Here is a 17,518-nt window from a genome sequence, read left to right on the forward strand (position 1 = left end):
TCTGTTCCACAGAAGAGACAGATTTAAGCATACATATACTTTATGCAGGATAGAGACTGTAAGTAGAATGTTGGTAGCTCATGACTATTCACAGGTGCTCTGTTTGAGAAGCTTCACTCATGTAAAAATATCATATAGCAATATATAGTCCCCTTAAAGATATATAGGCATTGTTTATAATTAAATGATTTCATATAAACCCACTTTTAGAAATAGTTGAAGATTGTTGATAAAAAAAAAATGTCATAAATGGTTGTTGCTTTGTGTCATATAGTCTTTTTAGCAGTAGTGTATTCATAACTTTTGTTAGGTAAGATAACTTAGAGATATAATTTCTTTCGAAAAGTGGAAAAAAAAAATACTTTCACTCTGCAATGCCTGCATCAAAAGCTCTGAGTTGAGACATGAGACATTATGAAGATGATTCAATTTGGCAGCTTTTATAATAAAAATACTAAATCCAGTTCCTTTTACAGTCATTAAAACAACTAATTCCATACATTAAATATGGTTCAATACTAAGCCACGGTCCTTAAACTCTAAACTCTTCCCTAATCAAAATAAAAATAAAAAAAAAAAAAAAAAAACAAAAACAAACTAACACTAACACTTAATTTAGATATAACTATAATCAAAAGCCCAAACCCACAAATCAATGACCCTCAAATATCCGAGGCATTCAGTGGCCGGCCTATCAACTAAAATCTCACCTTCTAATCGCTTCAACGACAAGGTCACATTTTCTACACTTAAGTTTTTACTGTACACCCTTGCAGGATGGAAGAGACAAATGTGAACAAGAACACAACAACTGCACCACTGTGAGTGTGTCAAAGGGTGTCCCATTTTTCCAGGTTATCTCAAAAGGGTCTCTTGTATCGTCACAACACAGGAAACTCTCATCTGCATATCTATCTGTCATTCAGTTTGGGCGAATCGGCACCCTCCTCGTCTTCATCTTTATCATCTTTTGCCCCAATCAGTCGTTGTCGAGCAAAGTCCTCAAAGATGATGTCATCGTCACTAGGGACAAACAATTACAGAAACATTCATCAGTTGTTGTGTTTCCATGAACACATTTTTGTGCTGTTCTTTTTTCTTATAGACGAGAAGTTAACAAAGAACAGACAGCTTTGCAGTGAGCAATCATTACTGTTTATGACATTATATACATATATATATATTTTTTTTCCCTTCAATTAGCTTTAGTTAAAATCAAACAGAGAATTTTAGTGGAATAGAATCTGAACTAGGATCATTCAATTTCTTGTGATTCCTATCCCTCGGTTAGATTAGGTTGCACTACAAATTGAATTTTCAGCATCATTACTCCAGTCTTCAGTGTCACATGATCCTTCAGAAATCAGTCTAATATGCTGATTCGATGCCCAAGAAACATTTCTTACCATTATCAATGCTGGAAAGAGTTTTAATACAGTTACAAAACATTTTCTGAAGGATCATGTGAGTAATGGCTGCTGAAAATTCAGCTTTGCATCACATGTATAAATTATGTTTTACAGTAATCAATCAGAAAACAGTTATTTTAAATTGTAATAATATTTTACAATATTACTGGTTTACTGTACAGTATTTTTGCAGCCCTGCTGAGTATAAGAGAATCCTTTAAAAAAATGACAGACAGAATTTTTGATTAAACATGCATACATACATACATAAACAAACAAACAAACAAATAAGAATTATGTGTAACTATGCATAACCACAAGGCTCAAAGCAGTTTAGTAGGTTAAAGTCCAATTACACCATGGATAAAAACTTTCACTTACTTTGTGTCAAATTCAATGAGGTTTGTGTCAATGGGGACATCATTTTCTGGAGCTAAAACAAGAGGGTTGCAGAAGAAATATTGATTGGCACTCTGTAAGTAATGGGCATAATTTCCCACTTAAAGAACCCCTTTTAGAAAGGTGTCTGTACACAGATGTTTTCATTCATCAAAACGGTTATTATTTTTGAATTTCTTTGCTACTAAAATCTCACCCACTGGCAGCTATTCGATCAAACAACCACAAAACATTATTTGTCAGTTTTTAGCTTTTGTCTGTTCTGCACATATTTGTACAGAAGGAATTCAGTACTGACATGTTAGGAGAAGTATCTATAGAAGTATATTTATACAGTTTATATATATATATATATATATATATATTTATATATATATATATATATATATATATATATATATTTTTTTTTTTTTTTTTTTTTTTTTTTACCATATTTACATATTAAGAATATTTTAATATTTCATTCAAAACCTTTTATAATATTTTTTTATATTCCCTGCATAAGGGAAAGTGTATGTTTTAGGTGATGTAACTGTTCTTATGCTAAAAATAAATCTTAGTTTTAAACTAGTTACCCGGAGCAAGCAGATAAAAAGGCAGTCTAGCACATACCATCTCTGTAAATCGATTCTTCCAATGGTTTGGGATGCATTAATGTAAAGGGGAGCTCAACGGCAACATCACTGAAGAGGGAAATGCAAATCATGAGAGTAAGGCATCCAAGAGGCATGGTAACAGAATAAACCCTGGCCATTTAGGATACGCTGCAATCAAACCTCAATCCCATCACTCATGAGCTGCTAACAGAGTGCATCAGCACAAATAGCTCAGTAATTCATGGTATCTTATCAAGTGTCTGAGCCTGTCTGTGCTTCTAGTCAAAAGCTTGGCTACTTATAGGAATCTCTAATGTGCACAATTGGCAGAAGTCAGCCGTGTAAGACAGACTCTTCTATATACAGTATGGTCAGTCACTGTCAATGAAATTCACTATGGAGCAGCTTTAATCTGGTTTCAAGGGGAGGGTGTCAAACATATGCACACATTAAAAACAGAATAATTTCTGGTAGGAATAAAAATAAAGATCATACTACCTTGAGGCAAGATCTCCAAGCAGCCTGAAAAAATAAAATAAAATAAAATAAAACATGATTTTACTGTATTGCAATAATAAACATTACATATTGATTTAGCAAGGTCGTTTCAATGTAAGCCTGAAATGTATAAAGGGGTCAAATTTATCTGTCTAACTACCTATATGTCTATACCTATATATATATATATATATATATATATATAAACATTTCATATAAACTACAAGTCAAGCACACCAAAATTAATGTTTGTCATGATCCAAAAGATCTTGTGTCCACATTTTTGACTGGTACCAGTCTCATTACATAAACAAATATAATGTTTAAAATTTCTAACATTACCACACATATAATTATTTATATTAGGTATACTAGGTTTTTTGTTGTTGTTGTTTTGTTTTTTTTGCCAAATGTATGGTCCACCCAAAAAACACAAACAAATACAAAAAAAAAATATAAGCAAGCTCAACAAGTTTTCATGTGAAGGTTTCATGTCTGTAGCACAAATGCCAACACATTCTCACGCACAACTTGTCACCTGGTCAGGTGAGTATTTAACAAACAGGGTACCACCTTAGCATCAATTTTTCAATGTGCAGGCCACGGAAAAACTTTGCTGTCAATATTCTAATGCGAAGGACATGTCATGAAATTATATAATGGCTAATAATTTTGCCATTATAACATATATGTTGGACAGGTGCGTTTCCTGCCATGAGAGGCAGTGTCTTCTCAAAAAACTGGCTGAGATAAAAATTCATAGTACAAAAATAAAATGATGCCAATATTAAAAAAATATAACATTAAATTGTTTCTAAAGAAACATTGTCAACAGGTAAAGTTATAGTGGGAGTCTGCCTCTCTCTCGCAGACTCCCCTGAACCCATTGAGTTTTAACAGGTCATGTGAGAGGAGGCAATGCCTCCATCACGATATGACTGGATGTGACTGGTTATGTTCGGCTGTAATTGGTTCATGTGATTAATCCCGACTTTTGTCTTTGTGTCCATTCTGCGTTCGCGAATCAGTCTGAATGAACAATTTAATGGTGTTAATGGGAAAACTAATAAAAAAAAATTAAAAAACAAAATAAAAAAAACAAAACAAAAAAAAAACAACACATCATAATAAAAACTTGAAATTTAGTGAGTAAACAGCTTGGTGAAAGTTAAGGTAATAATACTGTATATATTTTCAGAAGGTGTGTAAAATATTGTTTACATTTTTAAAATATTGTCTACATTTTTAATGTAAAAATAGAATATAAAATAGAATTGATTTGTTTGTTTGTTTTTCTCTCTTTTTATGATTGTGTAAGTAATGTTTATTTAATTTAAGAAAATGTGACTAGGACATAAATTTACATTTGATAAAAAAAAAAAAAAAAACAAGAGGACTTTGCCTCATCATTTCAGAACACCACTGCACACCACTGATGTTGGCTCAATTTAAACAGCCACAGCATTTATTTATTTTTTTACATTTCACTATTATGACATTTATGAGCACAAAATCCAACCCTCCTTAACCCAAACACTTGTCAATCTAAAACACAGGATATAAACATACAGATACAACTACAGTCATAATTATTCCAAGTCTTCCGAGGGCAAAGGATTGATTTTTGAGATCACGATCACGTTACGTCATCTTTGGTTGTGAAGTGCCTTTGGCTCTTTGTGTGTCTTGTGACCAACTGTGTCATGCTAAAGTTCAGGTGTTAACAGTTCGGACCTCTTTAACAAAGCAGGATCATTATCAGTGATTAAAACTTTGTGTTTCATCTTGTTTATCAGAAGACTTGAAAGGCAACACGAGTTGTTTGTGTTACTTTTACACTGATTCTTGGTCAGTTTGTCAGGTAATTACTTGTGACTGTACTTTTATTTTCCTGTTGTTTGTTAATGTTGAGAAGTGGGTAGGTTTAGGATAGGGGTGGGGTTAGGTGCTCAAAATATCTATGAAAGTATAAATGTAGATAAAATAATTTCTATTTTTACAAATGCATGAAAATCATTAAATGTGTTTTGATCTGATGCATAAGGCAAACAGCTGAAAGCGATGGAGTACCCTGCATGTCAAAAAGTTGTGCAATAAAAAGCTGTGCATTACAAAGTGATGCCAAGGGGTCCTGACCGGTGTGTGACAAGTTGGGAGTCAGAAGGTGTTGCAAATGCCTATGTGCTATGAGTAGTAAGACATTTGTTTAATTTTATTGTTAAGTTAATTCCAGCAACACACGCCACACAGGATGAGCAAAATGCAAACGTACCCTCCGCGGGACACCACCAGCTTCACTTTCACTTTATAAGAAACAATGATGCCCAGAATTTCCTTATTGGCCCCCTCTCTTAACCTTTAAAGAAACAATGCCATGGAGAGGTGAATTTATAAATTTTAAAAGTAACACAATCCACTTTCAAATGAGAGATTGTACTTACAATGTACTTGAGGCTAAATTTGTGTCTTCATGTTTGAGTTTGCCATCCAGAGCCAAGCCACGTTTCTCTCGGTTATTCGCGAGGAAAGGCGTGAGAGTATATACCTTACAAAATGTCGCACTGGGGGCCACAATATCACTAGAACAGGAACAAAGCAGAGAGTAATTAATCGGATGTTAAGTTGTGTTCTCATATGGTAGTCGAGTGTTCAGTTCGCAGAGGACTTACTCTGTTTCCTCTGTCGCCACTGGACACTTGTACTGGGCAGTATTGAAGAGGCAGATATCAGCATATTGACGCACTGGAATAATAGAAATACGTGTTATTGTTTCTTAACTACACACTAGTGTAAATACAAAGTCTGTCCACTATGAATAACTGGATGACCTGAAATCTTGATCTTTTTTACTGTCTTGTTTGTATTGTTTGTGACATGGACGTTGACACTGATTGGTTCACCATGATAGTAAATCTGAAAGACATTAAACAGTTAATTACGTTAATTTCAGCATCATTCAAACAAGAGTTAATGGCAGCATAGGTCAAAAAAATAATATCTGTACTGTGTACGCTATGTGTTCCTGAAGAAAGTCTGATATTGAAATTATATTACTCTACACTCAAAAAATTAGGCCTAAATATTTAGGATTTATGTATTTGAACACAAAATCTATTTGAATTATAACATTTTAACATAAACAAACTCAATGTGATGTATATTTGTCAGTCACATAAAAATCAGGTAAGATTTCTGTAGTACTAATGAACTGAACGTGTTTTGAATACACAACAACCAAGTTTATATAAATCCAATTTCTTTCAATCTCATATATATATATATATATATATATATATATATATAATATATATATATATATATATTTATTTATTTTATTTTATTTTTTTTTTTTTCAGAAAACTGAATATTGTTTGTTTCAAAGCTAGCCATATTTTAACCCTGTTTGTGCTGGTAATTTATGCTGGTTCTAACTGATTCTGAAAATGTGATTTTTGGTTAATTTTTTATAATTTTTATAATGTTAATTTTTTGTTACAATTATAAATATAGTTTTAGGATCTTAATAATTTCTTACCAGTTTAAAGACAATACAGAAGAGCATACGGCATTTGTATACAGCTCAGAATTGCCAAAATGGCGCTACACTGATTTGGAGAGACACAGAGGAGAGGAATTGTTGAATAAAGTCATTATTTTTGTTTTCTTTGTGTAAAAAAAAAGTATTCTCGCCGCTTCATAACGTTACGGTTGAATCACTGATGGCAGATGGACTATTCTGATGATGCTTTTCATACTTTCCCGGACCTTGACACTGTTATTTATTTGGCAGTCTATGGGACAGTCTCAAGCCTCCCTGTTTTCATCCAAAATATCTTAAATGATGATAAACGATGGAATATCCCTTTAATGTTAAAATTATGTAATCCAAATGGATGAAAAGGTCTAAATAATTTTTGAGTGATTCTGTTTCTATTTTGTTCGGGGACAGATCCCAGGTGTTTTATATATATATATAATATTTAACAATGAATAGACATTACATTTAATAACATGCGAAAAGCCCTTAATGACATGCAGAGATCTCAGATATAAAACTATAATTAGATAAATTTTATTAATTTTCAGATTCCTGATTTTGTGTATGAGATACAGATTGTAGATGTATTATACATGTATCCTAAATTTCTTATTAGAATAGTTTTATTAATATCTTTTGTTTAAAGCTTCAATAATGTCTCCATGAGTTTCTGAGTTTTCTTAAGGTCATCAGAACATATTAAAAAATGAAGAGAATTAAAAAAAAGTATGTTTATTATTAATAATAATAATAATAATAATTATTATTATTATTATTGTTATTATTATCTACTACTACTATAACATTGTGCCTGCAGGATTTCAGTTGTAATACCCTGGTTCCATCACTAGATGTACTCATTGTCATTGGATTAACTTGAATTACAAATTAGCAGAACTATTTCTCTGTCTATGTTGTCTTTCCTCAATAGTCAGATATCTTACCCAGACCATCTGAATAACCAGACATCCCTACCTCCTTGTCAAGTGAGGCCTCCAGGTGTAAAGGCTTGTCTGACATGAGAAACTGCCTTGTGGTTTCAGCCATTGGCTGTGGGCCCGGCTTCTCAGGAGCATACTGCACTTTTCTGATGACAAGACGCACTGAATTCCTGTAGAATGGCAGTTAATGGCACATACATATTATAATTTGTGACATTTACTGACTTTTACACAATCTATGTTGTGAGTGGTTGTCAGGGAAATGGAATGTGTTGCTAAGGTGTTGTGAGTGGTTTTCAAGCATGTTGCTTTGAATTGATTAAAACAGTAATAGTGATTATTAAACAGTAATAGCAAACAGTACAGGCTAATAATAAATAAATGATCATGTATTACTGTGTGTTAGTGTGCATATTACTGTGTGCATATTTTCCAAAACCACATTCCTACAATGTTGCAAAACTGCTAAAAAGAAAGGTAATGTCACATGTGTTGATTTGTCAGTTATTCAGTTGGGTGCCGTTGTGAAAGGCTATACCTTTTGTGGATTTTTTCTTCAACATTTTCTGCACAGAAAGCTTTCACTTCAAAGTCAACCCCGCAGGCCTTTGCAGATAAGAATAAGAAAATGTTACTCTGGAGTATGAAACTCTGCAAAGCCCTTTTACTTATCTATCAAAACCAACATCATGAAACATTATTTTTAAGGAAAATGTACCTTTCCTGTATCCTCTGGCCCTGGTTGTAACGTGACAGAACAGGGTAAATTCGGCGGAATCTGTGAGAAAATGTTTGACATTTAAATTTGAGGAAGGGATCAAATTTCATCAGAACTGAATCCAATATGACATAGTTGGCATTATGTCAAGAAAACGAGAAAGAAGGTACACCTCAAAGGTGAAGGGGTAAGCATGTTCTCCAAGTTTCTTTATCAGTCGCTCTTGTAGACGTGTCAAGCTCTTTTTCTCTTCAGGCACAGGAGGAAATGCCTGGATGTTGGCCACAAAGAGGTCTTTGCGAAACGTCAAGCCAAGAACGTCCAAGTCCTCCCTTCCATAGCGGAAGGCACATGTCAATGTCACAAAAACTGAGGAAGAATAAAATCAAATTAATCAGTAACTGTATGGTTAATGGATTTACAGTCAACATTGTACTCCCTATTCCTAATAAAAGAAAACGGGCAAAAAATGGGATGATTATTGGCATACAGTAAGTGTACTGAGCTATAAAATACACGTGGAAAGCACAGCTCAGATATTAGCCTTGGAGACAGATGTAATGAGTGAGGTTTGAGTTCATATTGAGATCTCTGATTTATGATTGCTGGTATCTTTCAAATCTGAGCACAGTTTCTAATGCTGAGATCTAGTCTGAAACATATGTGAAATTACTGAAGAGAAAAACCTGTGAGCCAGGGAACTTTTATTGTGGCACTTTAAAAAAATAAATACAAAATCTCACCTTTTCTCTCTTTTAAGTACTCTGGGTCAATTAAAACCACACCATCTGAAAAAGAAAAAACAAAAATTGTGTCAACTATATACCTTCTTAGCTGTGAAGTTATATTACTAATTAAATTTTTAATCCAAAACATCAAACTCTGTCAAACATCTTTCTTTGATGAATAATTTTGCAGACAATAAATGTGATCACACATTACAGTATCTGTGTTAGAGATATTACATATAAGTTTAATAATTCGTATTAGTAAATTAGTCATTTTTATCAGTTGTATTTGCAAGCAAGGTAATACTTGTCCGTGTTACACCTTACATGTACTTACTATTATAATAACAATTAATTATGCATAATTACATGCAAGTAACCCTAATCCTAACTAATTAACATGCAGTTAATTAATATTACTCAGTACTTATATGAATAATTACACTGTAACAAGGACACCTTAAAATAAAGTGTAACCGCAAGCAGTTTCATTGCATAATTACAAAGTGCACATATTCACATATAATAAGTCATATTTATGACTTATTAATTACAATGAAATTACTATGTAACATGATCGCTGTGCATAAAGTGCAACTATAAGTTAAGATTGTGTCTCTTATTGCCTACCGACGGGCTCCACAAGATCCACGTGGTCGACGAAATCCCTCTTACCAAGGTACACAGTTAACTGAAAAGGCAATCATACAGTTATAGTATTAGCACAACACATAAAACAATTCAAGAACTGAACAATTTGAACTGTGCTAAAATGTCCATTTGTGCCATTGTGTATGTGAAGTTTTATATATATATATTTTTTTTTATTAACCCCTGCAGAATTTATGTTTTTATGAAGTTACAAGCACTAATTTGTTTTTGAAGTGCATTTTCCATTAAAACCCATTACTGAATTGTCTGAATTGTACTGGATATTATATATATGTTTCTGTAATGATTGTGTTGTGCCGATCCTTAGTAAAGCCTTTCCCAGCTTTGCAGAAGGCTTGGTGCTGAGTCACATGCCCCTCTTTCATATTCGCCCCACGCCCGCTTCCTGCTCAATGACTGTCGCGGCGCACCACAGGTCTCCCTGCTAATGATACATATAGACTCATGGCTATATGCTAACCGCACAACCATTGCGAGCTGGGACCCATCCATCTGGCTAACCATGTCGCAAGCATCAAATCAGATTTTGGAACAAGAGGTACTTTGTTGCTCAATATTTGTGGTTACTCAGTCATAAACATTTCATAACAGGCAGTGCTGCACTCACTGACAGAAAACCTTTGCAGTATCAGAATCAAAGCATTACTGCAAGACATAAAGAAGGGACAAAATTAATGTAATATTACCTTCCCATTTGGACTTGCCTTCTTAAACACCCTGTGGAAAAAGAAGAGTAACATAAGATGGTGATATACATAAGCAATTTGTTATCAAAAGATAGCATGCATAAAATGTCCCTATCACCTGACAGACATCACTGAAACAGGTGTCTTGAGAAATCACACTTGTCTCTGTGACAGCCTTAGGCTCTGTAAACCAATGGCAGTTGCTTGGCTGGAGCAGAACCCCTAAAGCACGCAATCTGAATGCTTTTTACTTTAAGTGCACTCATTTCTGTTATGCAAGGTTTTGTATGCGAAATTTTCTTAAATATAATCAGAAATTGTGAGTACTTGAGTCATTATATCCGTAAATCAGCCATGCCCTCACACCCACAGGAGAACTTGTCTCCGTGGTGTTGACTGGTTTATCGTACTGAGTATTTCGCTCCTTGCCACAGTTGACTTTGGCTTGTATATTAGGTAACTTAAGCTTTTATGTCCTATCCACAATGTGTTTATGTCATTACATGACTTTTAATTAACTCCTCAAGCTGCTTAAGAAATGACAAAATGATCAAAATATTAACACTGTGTGCATCATTTAACCATGACAATGATACACATCAGAATATAGTAATTAGGCTTGTTAATACACATTATATATATATATATATATATATATATATATATATATATATATATATATATATATATATTAATTTGAATAAAACCTTACAGGTTAATGACCACATAACAAATGAATACCTTCAACCTACATCTACCATACTATATCCAACTTTACCCACGTATATACATACAAAAAAAAAAATAATAAAAAAAAAATAATTAAATTACAGTATATTCCACATTAATAATTGCATTAATTTCACAGTAATTTCAGTGGGACTTCTCTTGTATCTAACTGCACTCACAATGTTTAAAACAAACAGCATCATATTGTCTTTCTACAGTGCATATGTACTCTGATCATGGTACCCAGCATGCAATGCAGCAAGAATAGATCATGCTGTAGAGTCTTTTTTATTTTAATTTTAATTTATTTACTTCTTTTACTTCTTTATTTTTTCAATTGAACTATTTAACTTTTCACTTTTACAATTTTATCATCTTGTTTTATTTTTTAATTTTTAATTATATTTTAATATTGTAAGTGTTGTTTTTATTTGATGAGTTTTTATTTTTATTACTGTTGGTGTTTTGCATGTTGAGTACTGATGTCACAACTTTCAAAGACGTTTCTCAGCAGTTGCTGCACTATTGTGAAAGATCCAGCCACAAACACTTATGAATATGAAATAAGTTATTGATTAATCTTCACACAAATAATGCTAAAATAAAGACAGTTTGACTATCTTGAAGTCAGGCAATTTTTTGTTGTTTCATATTCTATCATATATATATATATCACAGTTCAAGACAACTTTACAATGTGAACAAAAGCAATACATTGTTGTGATGTTAGCGTCATTCTGCTGTTCATTCACAGTCATTTGTAAGGAAATGACCTAGCATGCATTGAGTTCACAGCAAATTTCTAACTAAAGTAATTTATTGTAAAATAATACTCTTTAATCCTGTAAATTCCTGGCAATTTTTTACAGTATATTACTGCACAGCTCAGTTTATAATGTTTATAATAAACAGTTATTTCTGGTTCTCGAATCTGATCGGCTGAGAGGTCTTTCCACCCATGAGACATGTAAGGGATAATCAACAGTTTATCGTGTATTAAAGGATTTTAAATGCACGACGTAGAGGCCAAGAACCATCCGATGTGAAACTAATGTTTTATCATGAAGAATGAGTGCTGCATCAGATGCAGGTAATTAGTTCATCTCTCTCTCATAATACTCTACACTGTAAAAAATGCCAGGAATTTACAGGATTAAAGAGTTTTATTTTACAATAAAATTACTGTAGACAGAAATTTGCTGTGAAATCAATGCATGCAGGGTAATTTTCTTACAAATGACTGTGAATGAACAGTAAAATGATGCTAACATCACAGTAATTTACTGCTTTATTACTGTGAATTCACATTATAAAGTTGTCTTTAACTGTGCCACTGTGAGAAATGTAGTTGTTTACTGCTGTAACTTTTGAAGTTACCATAACGGTGATTGGTGATCCCATTTTTTGGGGTTCTTTGACCCTGTACATTCATATTCAAATTTCTGAACTAGTCATGTCAGAAGTGTGAAATTAATGCAATTATTAACCTGCAATACACTGTAATTTCACACTAAAATTTTTAACAGTGTATAAGTATATCCATCTGCTAAATGTGACTATAGTGCATGAAGACATGAAAAAGTTTATTTAAGAAATTATAAACTTTAACATCACAATATTTTGAATAGCTGCCTTGAATTAATGGGCATTGTGAAAAGTGCTATGCAAATAAAACTGACTTGACTTAAAATTGACTTGATATTTCTGATTTAAAGTGGTCATATGATGCTGCTAAAAAGAACATTATTTTGTGTATTTGGTGTAATGAAATCAGTTTATGCGGTTTAAGGTTATAAAACACATTATTTTCCACATACTGTACATTACTATTTCTCCTCTATGCCCCGCCTTCTGAAACGCGTCGATTTTTACAATGCTCATCATTCTGAAAAATTCATTAAAAAATGCTGCTCTGATTCTGAAAAAGTGCATTGTGATTGGCCCATTCTGCAAATGTTACCCTCTTAATATATTGTGTGTTGTCCAAGAGCAGTTGAAACCCATGTATATAAACAGGATTTCCTTAGCGGAAGGCACCAAGTAGTTTCGATTTCTCATCAACAGCCCGCGGCAAGCGGAGGATCGGAGGCCTAAGTGAGCCGCGATATCGTTGAGGCGGGTTCTACGAAGGAAGGTGCCAAACAAAGTAGTGGGCTTCTCCGCATTCCACAAAGTGAATCCACACCCAGCGGCTCTATCCAGGCATGACGAAGCGGATATATCCTCTTTCAGACGGCCAGTGTTTCGCTTTCACAACAAACACACAGTACTCTATACGACAACGAAAACACAATACTAAAACGAAAGGTACGCCTTCTTTCTTTGCGTGAACGTCTGGGCTGTGTTATGCAAATCTTCCCACATGGTGACGTAGAGATGTTTGGGGCGTGTTAGAATGAGCCGTTTCAGGGGGGCGTGGACGAGTCTCAACTTTTATAAAGAATATCCTCTTTGGATTTGACACTTTAGTCTTTACAACTTTACAGATCTTCTTTATGCACCAAGAGCTTTTAACACTCCAAAGAGAAAAGAAAATTTGAAATAGCATCATATGACCCCTTTAATAAAACAGTCAAACAGCTACAAAAAGGCCACCTTATCTGCAATATTTACTATGAAATCATTAGTAGTTTTTCCGACTCAAGGCACAGGTATAGAAGTACACTGTTTATTTTTCAAAACATATTTTTTTCCTAATTTGTTCTTTATTTCTCTCTCACTCTGTAGAAAGACTTGCTGCCTTAGTGGCACTGAAATAATAACAATCTCTCTGCTCCTCATCCACAGTTCTGCTATTCCTTTCAGAGGCAGCACCCTACAGCAAAACAACAATAAATAAAGTCGTAAATCAGCCTTGCTGCTAATGTGATGGCCTAATTTTTTAAAGGAACGCTAAGGCGTTTTATCTGCTTGTATATGGCCTAAGCGAAACAAAATTAGATTGTATGTGGCCTAAACAAAACAAAATTATTATTTTTTTCTTTCTGGACAAAAAGATTAAGGGCACCACTCTTTGTAAACAACAATAAAAGACATATATTTTCATTTCTTAACATTTTTAAAATGGATAAAAATTTACTAATCCAAAGTCAAATGTACAAAGACATTGGCTTTGTTCAGAATGAAATACTACATTAGCATACTTCTTACGGCATACATTTCCTGCACTGTATAGATCCTTTTTAAAATTGATAAACATTTCCAAAAAATAGTATGATACAGTTCTAAATGAATTCAATTGTACACAATGATAAATGTAAAAATGAAAAATAAAAATCCTAATTTTATAGAAAATAACTTTTTTTTTCCAGGTTGTTTTCTTTTATTTTAAATTGTAGTCAAAACTCTTTAAAATTATCTCTTAAACTAACTACTCGGCTGTTATTTTAAGTATTACGACAAAGTATAGTAATTCACATTTTGTATACAGAAAAATTACTGTATTTTTACACAGCATTTTTCTGTTTTATGAAATTACAAACAAATGTATATAAAATTACAAAAATAATCTGTAATTAATACAATAACAAAACCGTTAGATGATAAAAAAGTCAAATGACTGGCAGCAACAGCTGCCAAACAAAAACCATAAAATTAAAGTAAAATCTCCTTATTTAAATAAATGGACAACACTGTTGATTTACAGGTATTTCCTAAATAAATAATGACAATTACAAATTTGGGGGTGATTTGACCCTTTAAATCTTGCCAATATGATCAAATATTCAAGAAGCAGATCAAAAAAAAATGCAGCTGATATTATTCCCTGTTCATTTGTGACATTGGAAATAGTTAGTTTAATCAAGCATATTGCATTTTGTGATACAGTACCCGATCAGTGTCAAAAATTGTAAGTAGAAGATAAAATACTCTTAAAACAGTGTGAATATTGTTCCTAAAGCTTCTGATAGCCAATCAACTCTTGCTGAAGTTAGCCAGGTGAAGCACAAAAGCTTTTCAGTACCATTTCTAGTGATAGCCTAAAGGCATGTTTGTTCTAGTTAAAGGGCTTCAATTAAATTACCCAGCTTTCCTCTCTGTTAAGTCCTAATGCTGCTGTAAGTTAGCCGTGGTGTCTCCACAAATCCCGCAGGGCACCAGCATATCCTCTCAACTTTACATCCTTATTAGAGGAGTGTCCTCATTAATGGACATTAGGCTTTCAGAGGAAGCATTTTGGTGCAATAAAGATGTGTGTAATGATGGAGATCTTGGCAGTTAGCAAAAAGCTGCTTACTATTAAAGCAGTGAGTGTGACTCATTACAGTCACACTCACTGGCTTCTCCATTAGAGACAACATTTGAAGTGGTTTTGATGGCACGGATATGCAACCTATTTTGCACAAAACAAAGTTGTAGTAAACCTCAATATTAGCTTCATTATATTAACTCCAAGGGGGCCTCGTATAAAACAAACTAAGCAAAGCTAAACAAAGCAAGACATTTCCTATTTCTATGTGGTTTCTAACCTGGTCATGATGTAATACATAAGAATATTTCTAGTTATTATATATATATATATATATATATATATATATATATATTTTTTCAAGTAGAAAATGTAAGTTTAAAAAAAAAAAAGATCACACTCTTTTTACATAATTTTACAGAACAAAAAATAAATAAGACAGTGGCAGTGGTCAAACTGAAATATAATATATATATATATATATATAAATATATATATATATATATATATATATATATATATATATACTATATATATATATATTATTCTTTTGTAGAGTAGATGACAGTAAATCATAAGGGAATGTGATCAGTTTTTACAGTCTCTCAGTGTTGTAACAAGCTTACTATTACTGTTGTTGTAAACAGTGGGGTCCAAAAGTTTGAGACCACTTATTGAGACTCTTTATTTGCTTCTTTTCTTTTCACATTTATAAAACTCTTTGTGTTGATTTCCAAGTTTCCATTTGTAGTGTACAAAGTAACTACTGTTATTATCCCTATTGGCAATGTTAATATTTTTGGCTACTAATAAATTGCCGTTTTTTTCCCTAATTTGTAAGTCAAATAATAACATCTGATGAATGAATAAATTTAAATCAGTGACTGTCAGTAAAGTTTCAATGTTTAAGTTACCATAGTACAGCTGGCATTGCTTAAATAAATAGAGAAATGTACCCTGAAAGCACATTGGCATTCAGTGAAAGAGACCTCTCTTTTAAAATATAGTTGGCATGGCAATAAATGATGTCTTTTACCATTTAGTGCCATGCCTCTAATTAAATTGTTTTGTAATGCAAATTACTATATTAGGGCACTGGCTTTATGTTGCCCAGGGGTGCGTTACCCGTACAATGACGTTACTCACAGATTAACCACCATAGTACGATGCATTGTTATGGAAATGAACTAGCTAGTCACGACTGTTTCCCGAAACCATGGTACCTGTGTCACAGATCAATCGTTCAAACTACGTTGGTTTGAGCTGTCGTTCTTCTTCTTCTTCGATCTAATGCCTGACTGGAGCCATGAGCACATACCGCCACTTACAGTAATTTGGTTTTATTTTCTCTTTTCTTCGACTCGAATTACGCTTTCGAAATGACGTTACGTAAGAGTCAAGTAATAACGAATCATTCATTTGTTCTGCAATACATTATATACATATACACACACGGAGTTAAAAATGTGCTCTTTTCTGATCCCAATGTCTATAATTTTACAATTTCATAGAAATACCATTTCTTATTTATATTGATAGGCCTACAAAAGCAAAAAAAAAATATATATATGGGTTTTTAAAAAACTGTGATGTAATGTTGTGGACACCTGTTTCTTATTTTGCTCAATTTTTCCTATTAAAGTCTTCTTGCCATTCAGCCATGTATTAATAAAAATGACACGAAAACCCCAATTTTCAAAACATGAAATTGCAGTTCTTTTGGAGGAGATGAAAAATAATAAAGTACAGCTATTTTCAAAGCTGAAAAAATACTGCATTACAAATACAGACAAAAATAAAATCTGGGCAGAAATCACTCAAAAAATAAATGATGCTGGCTATGGATACGAACAAAGCCCAAAAGAAGTCAGGAGTAAGTGGAGGGACTTCGCAACCGTGACAAAGCAGAGGGCTGCGGCACATAAGAGGGAAGCAAACAAGACTGATGGGGTATCAATTCAGTTCCTCCTCTCCCTACAGAGGAAGAGAAAGTTTTGTCCATCCTGGGGCCTGTTGCATTGGAAGGATCCTTAAATGAACAAAAATAAAAAATACTTTTGCAAACAGTGTATATACTGTGTATGTGTGTGTGTATGTACAATAGGTATGTGTGTGTGTGTATATATATATATACATATATATATATATATATACACACACACACACACACACACACTCATTTGTAGAGAATATTCTATATTCTAATTCTGTAAAAACACTCACATATTTGATAGGTACATTTTTGTTACTTTATTTGGGTACATTCATTTAAAATACTGTGATTTGAGTGTTAAACATTTAATATAAGTGAAAACTTTTAACATACTGTTTTACCAATATTGTTATATGAGAAAAAAGCGTTTTTGTATGTTTTAAAATACTCATTTGACAAACTCACCTTTTCTTCGCACAAAC

At 33.0% G+C, this 17,518-nt stretch overlaps 1 protein-coding gene across 1 annotated transcript in view; it reads right to left on the minus strand.

Moving 5' to 3' along the window:
- Positions 1–648: 648 nt before the first annotated feature.
- LOC109099463 (beta-arrestin-1) overlaps positions 649–17,518 on the minus strand; it is a 37,457-nt gene continuing 20,587 nt past the window's right edge. Inside the window, exons 2-16 of the mRNA XM_042770880.1 lie at positions 10,186–10,216; positions 9,458–9,518; positions 8,843–8,887; positions 8,272–8,468; positions 8,100–8,159; positions 7,920–7,987; positions 7,416–7,551; positions 5,731–5,815; positions 5,572–5,644; positions 5,344–5,481; positions 5,175–5,258; positions 2,903–2,926; positions 2,421–2,491; positions 1,791–1,842; positions 649–1,023 (exon numbers count right to left, since the gene is read on the minus strand). Coding sequence (XP_042626814.1) covers positions 912–1,023; positions 1,791–1,842; positions 2,421–2,491; positions 2,903–2,926; positions 5,175–5,258; positions 5,344–5,481; positions 5,572–5,644; positions 5,731–5,815; positions 7,416–7,551; positions 7,920–7,987; positions 8,100–8,159; positions 8,272–8,468; positions 8,843–8,887; positions 9,458–9,518; positions 10,186–10,216 — 1,237 coding nt within the window. The 3' untranslated portion in view covers positions 649–911. The remainder of the gene's footprint in view (positions 1,024–1,790; positions 1,843–2,420; positions 2,492–2,902; positions 2,927–5,174; positions 5,259–5,343; positions 5,482–5,571; positions 5,645–5,730; positions 5,816–7,415; positions 7,552–7,919; positions 7,988–8,099; positions 8,160–8,271; positions 8,469–8,842; positions 8,888–9,457; positions 9,519–10,185; positions 10,217–17,518) is intronic.

Source organism: Cyprinus carpio, chromosome A15, assembly GCF_018340385.1.
Source record: "Cyprinus carpio isolate SPL01 chromosome A15, ASM1834038v1, whole genome shotgun sequence".
NCBI classification, from domain to species: domain Eukaryota; kingdom Metazoa; phylum Chordata; class Actinopteri; order Cypriniformes; family Cyprinidae; genus Cyprinus; species Cyprinus carpio.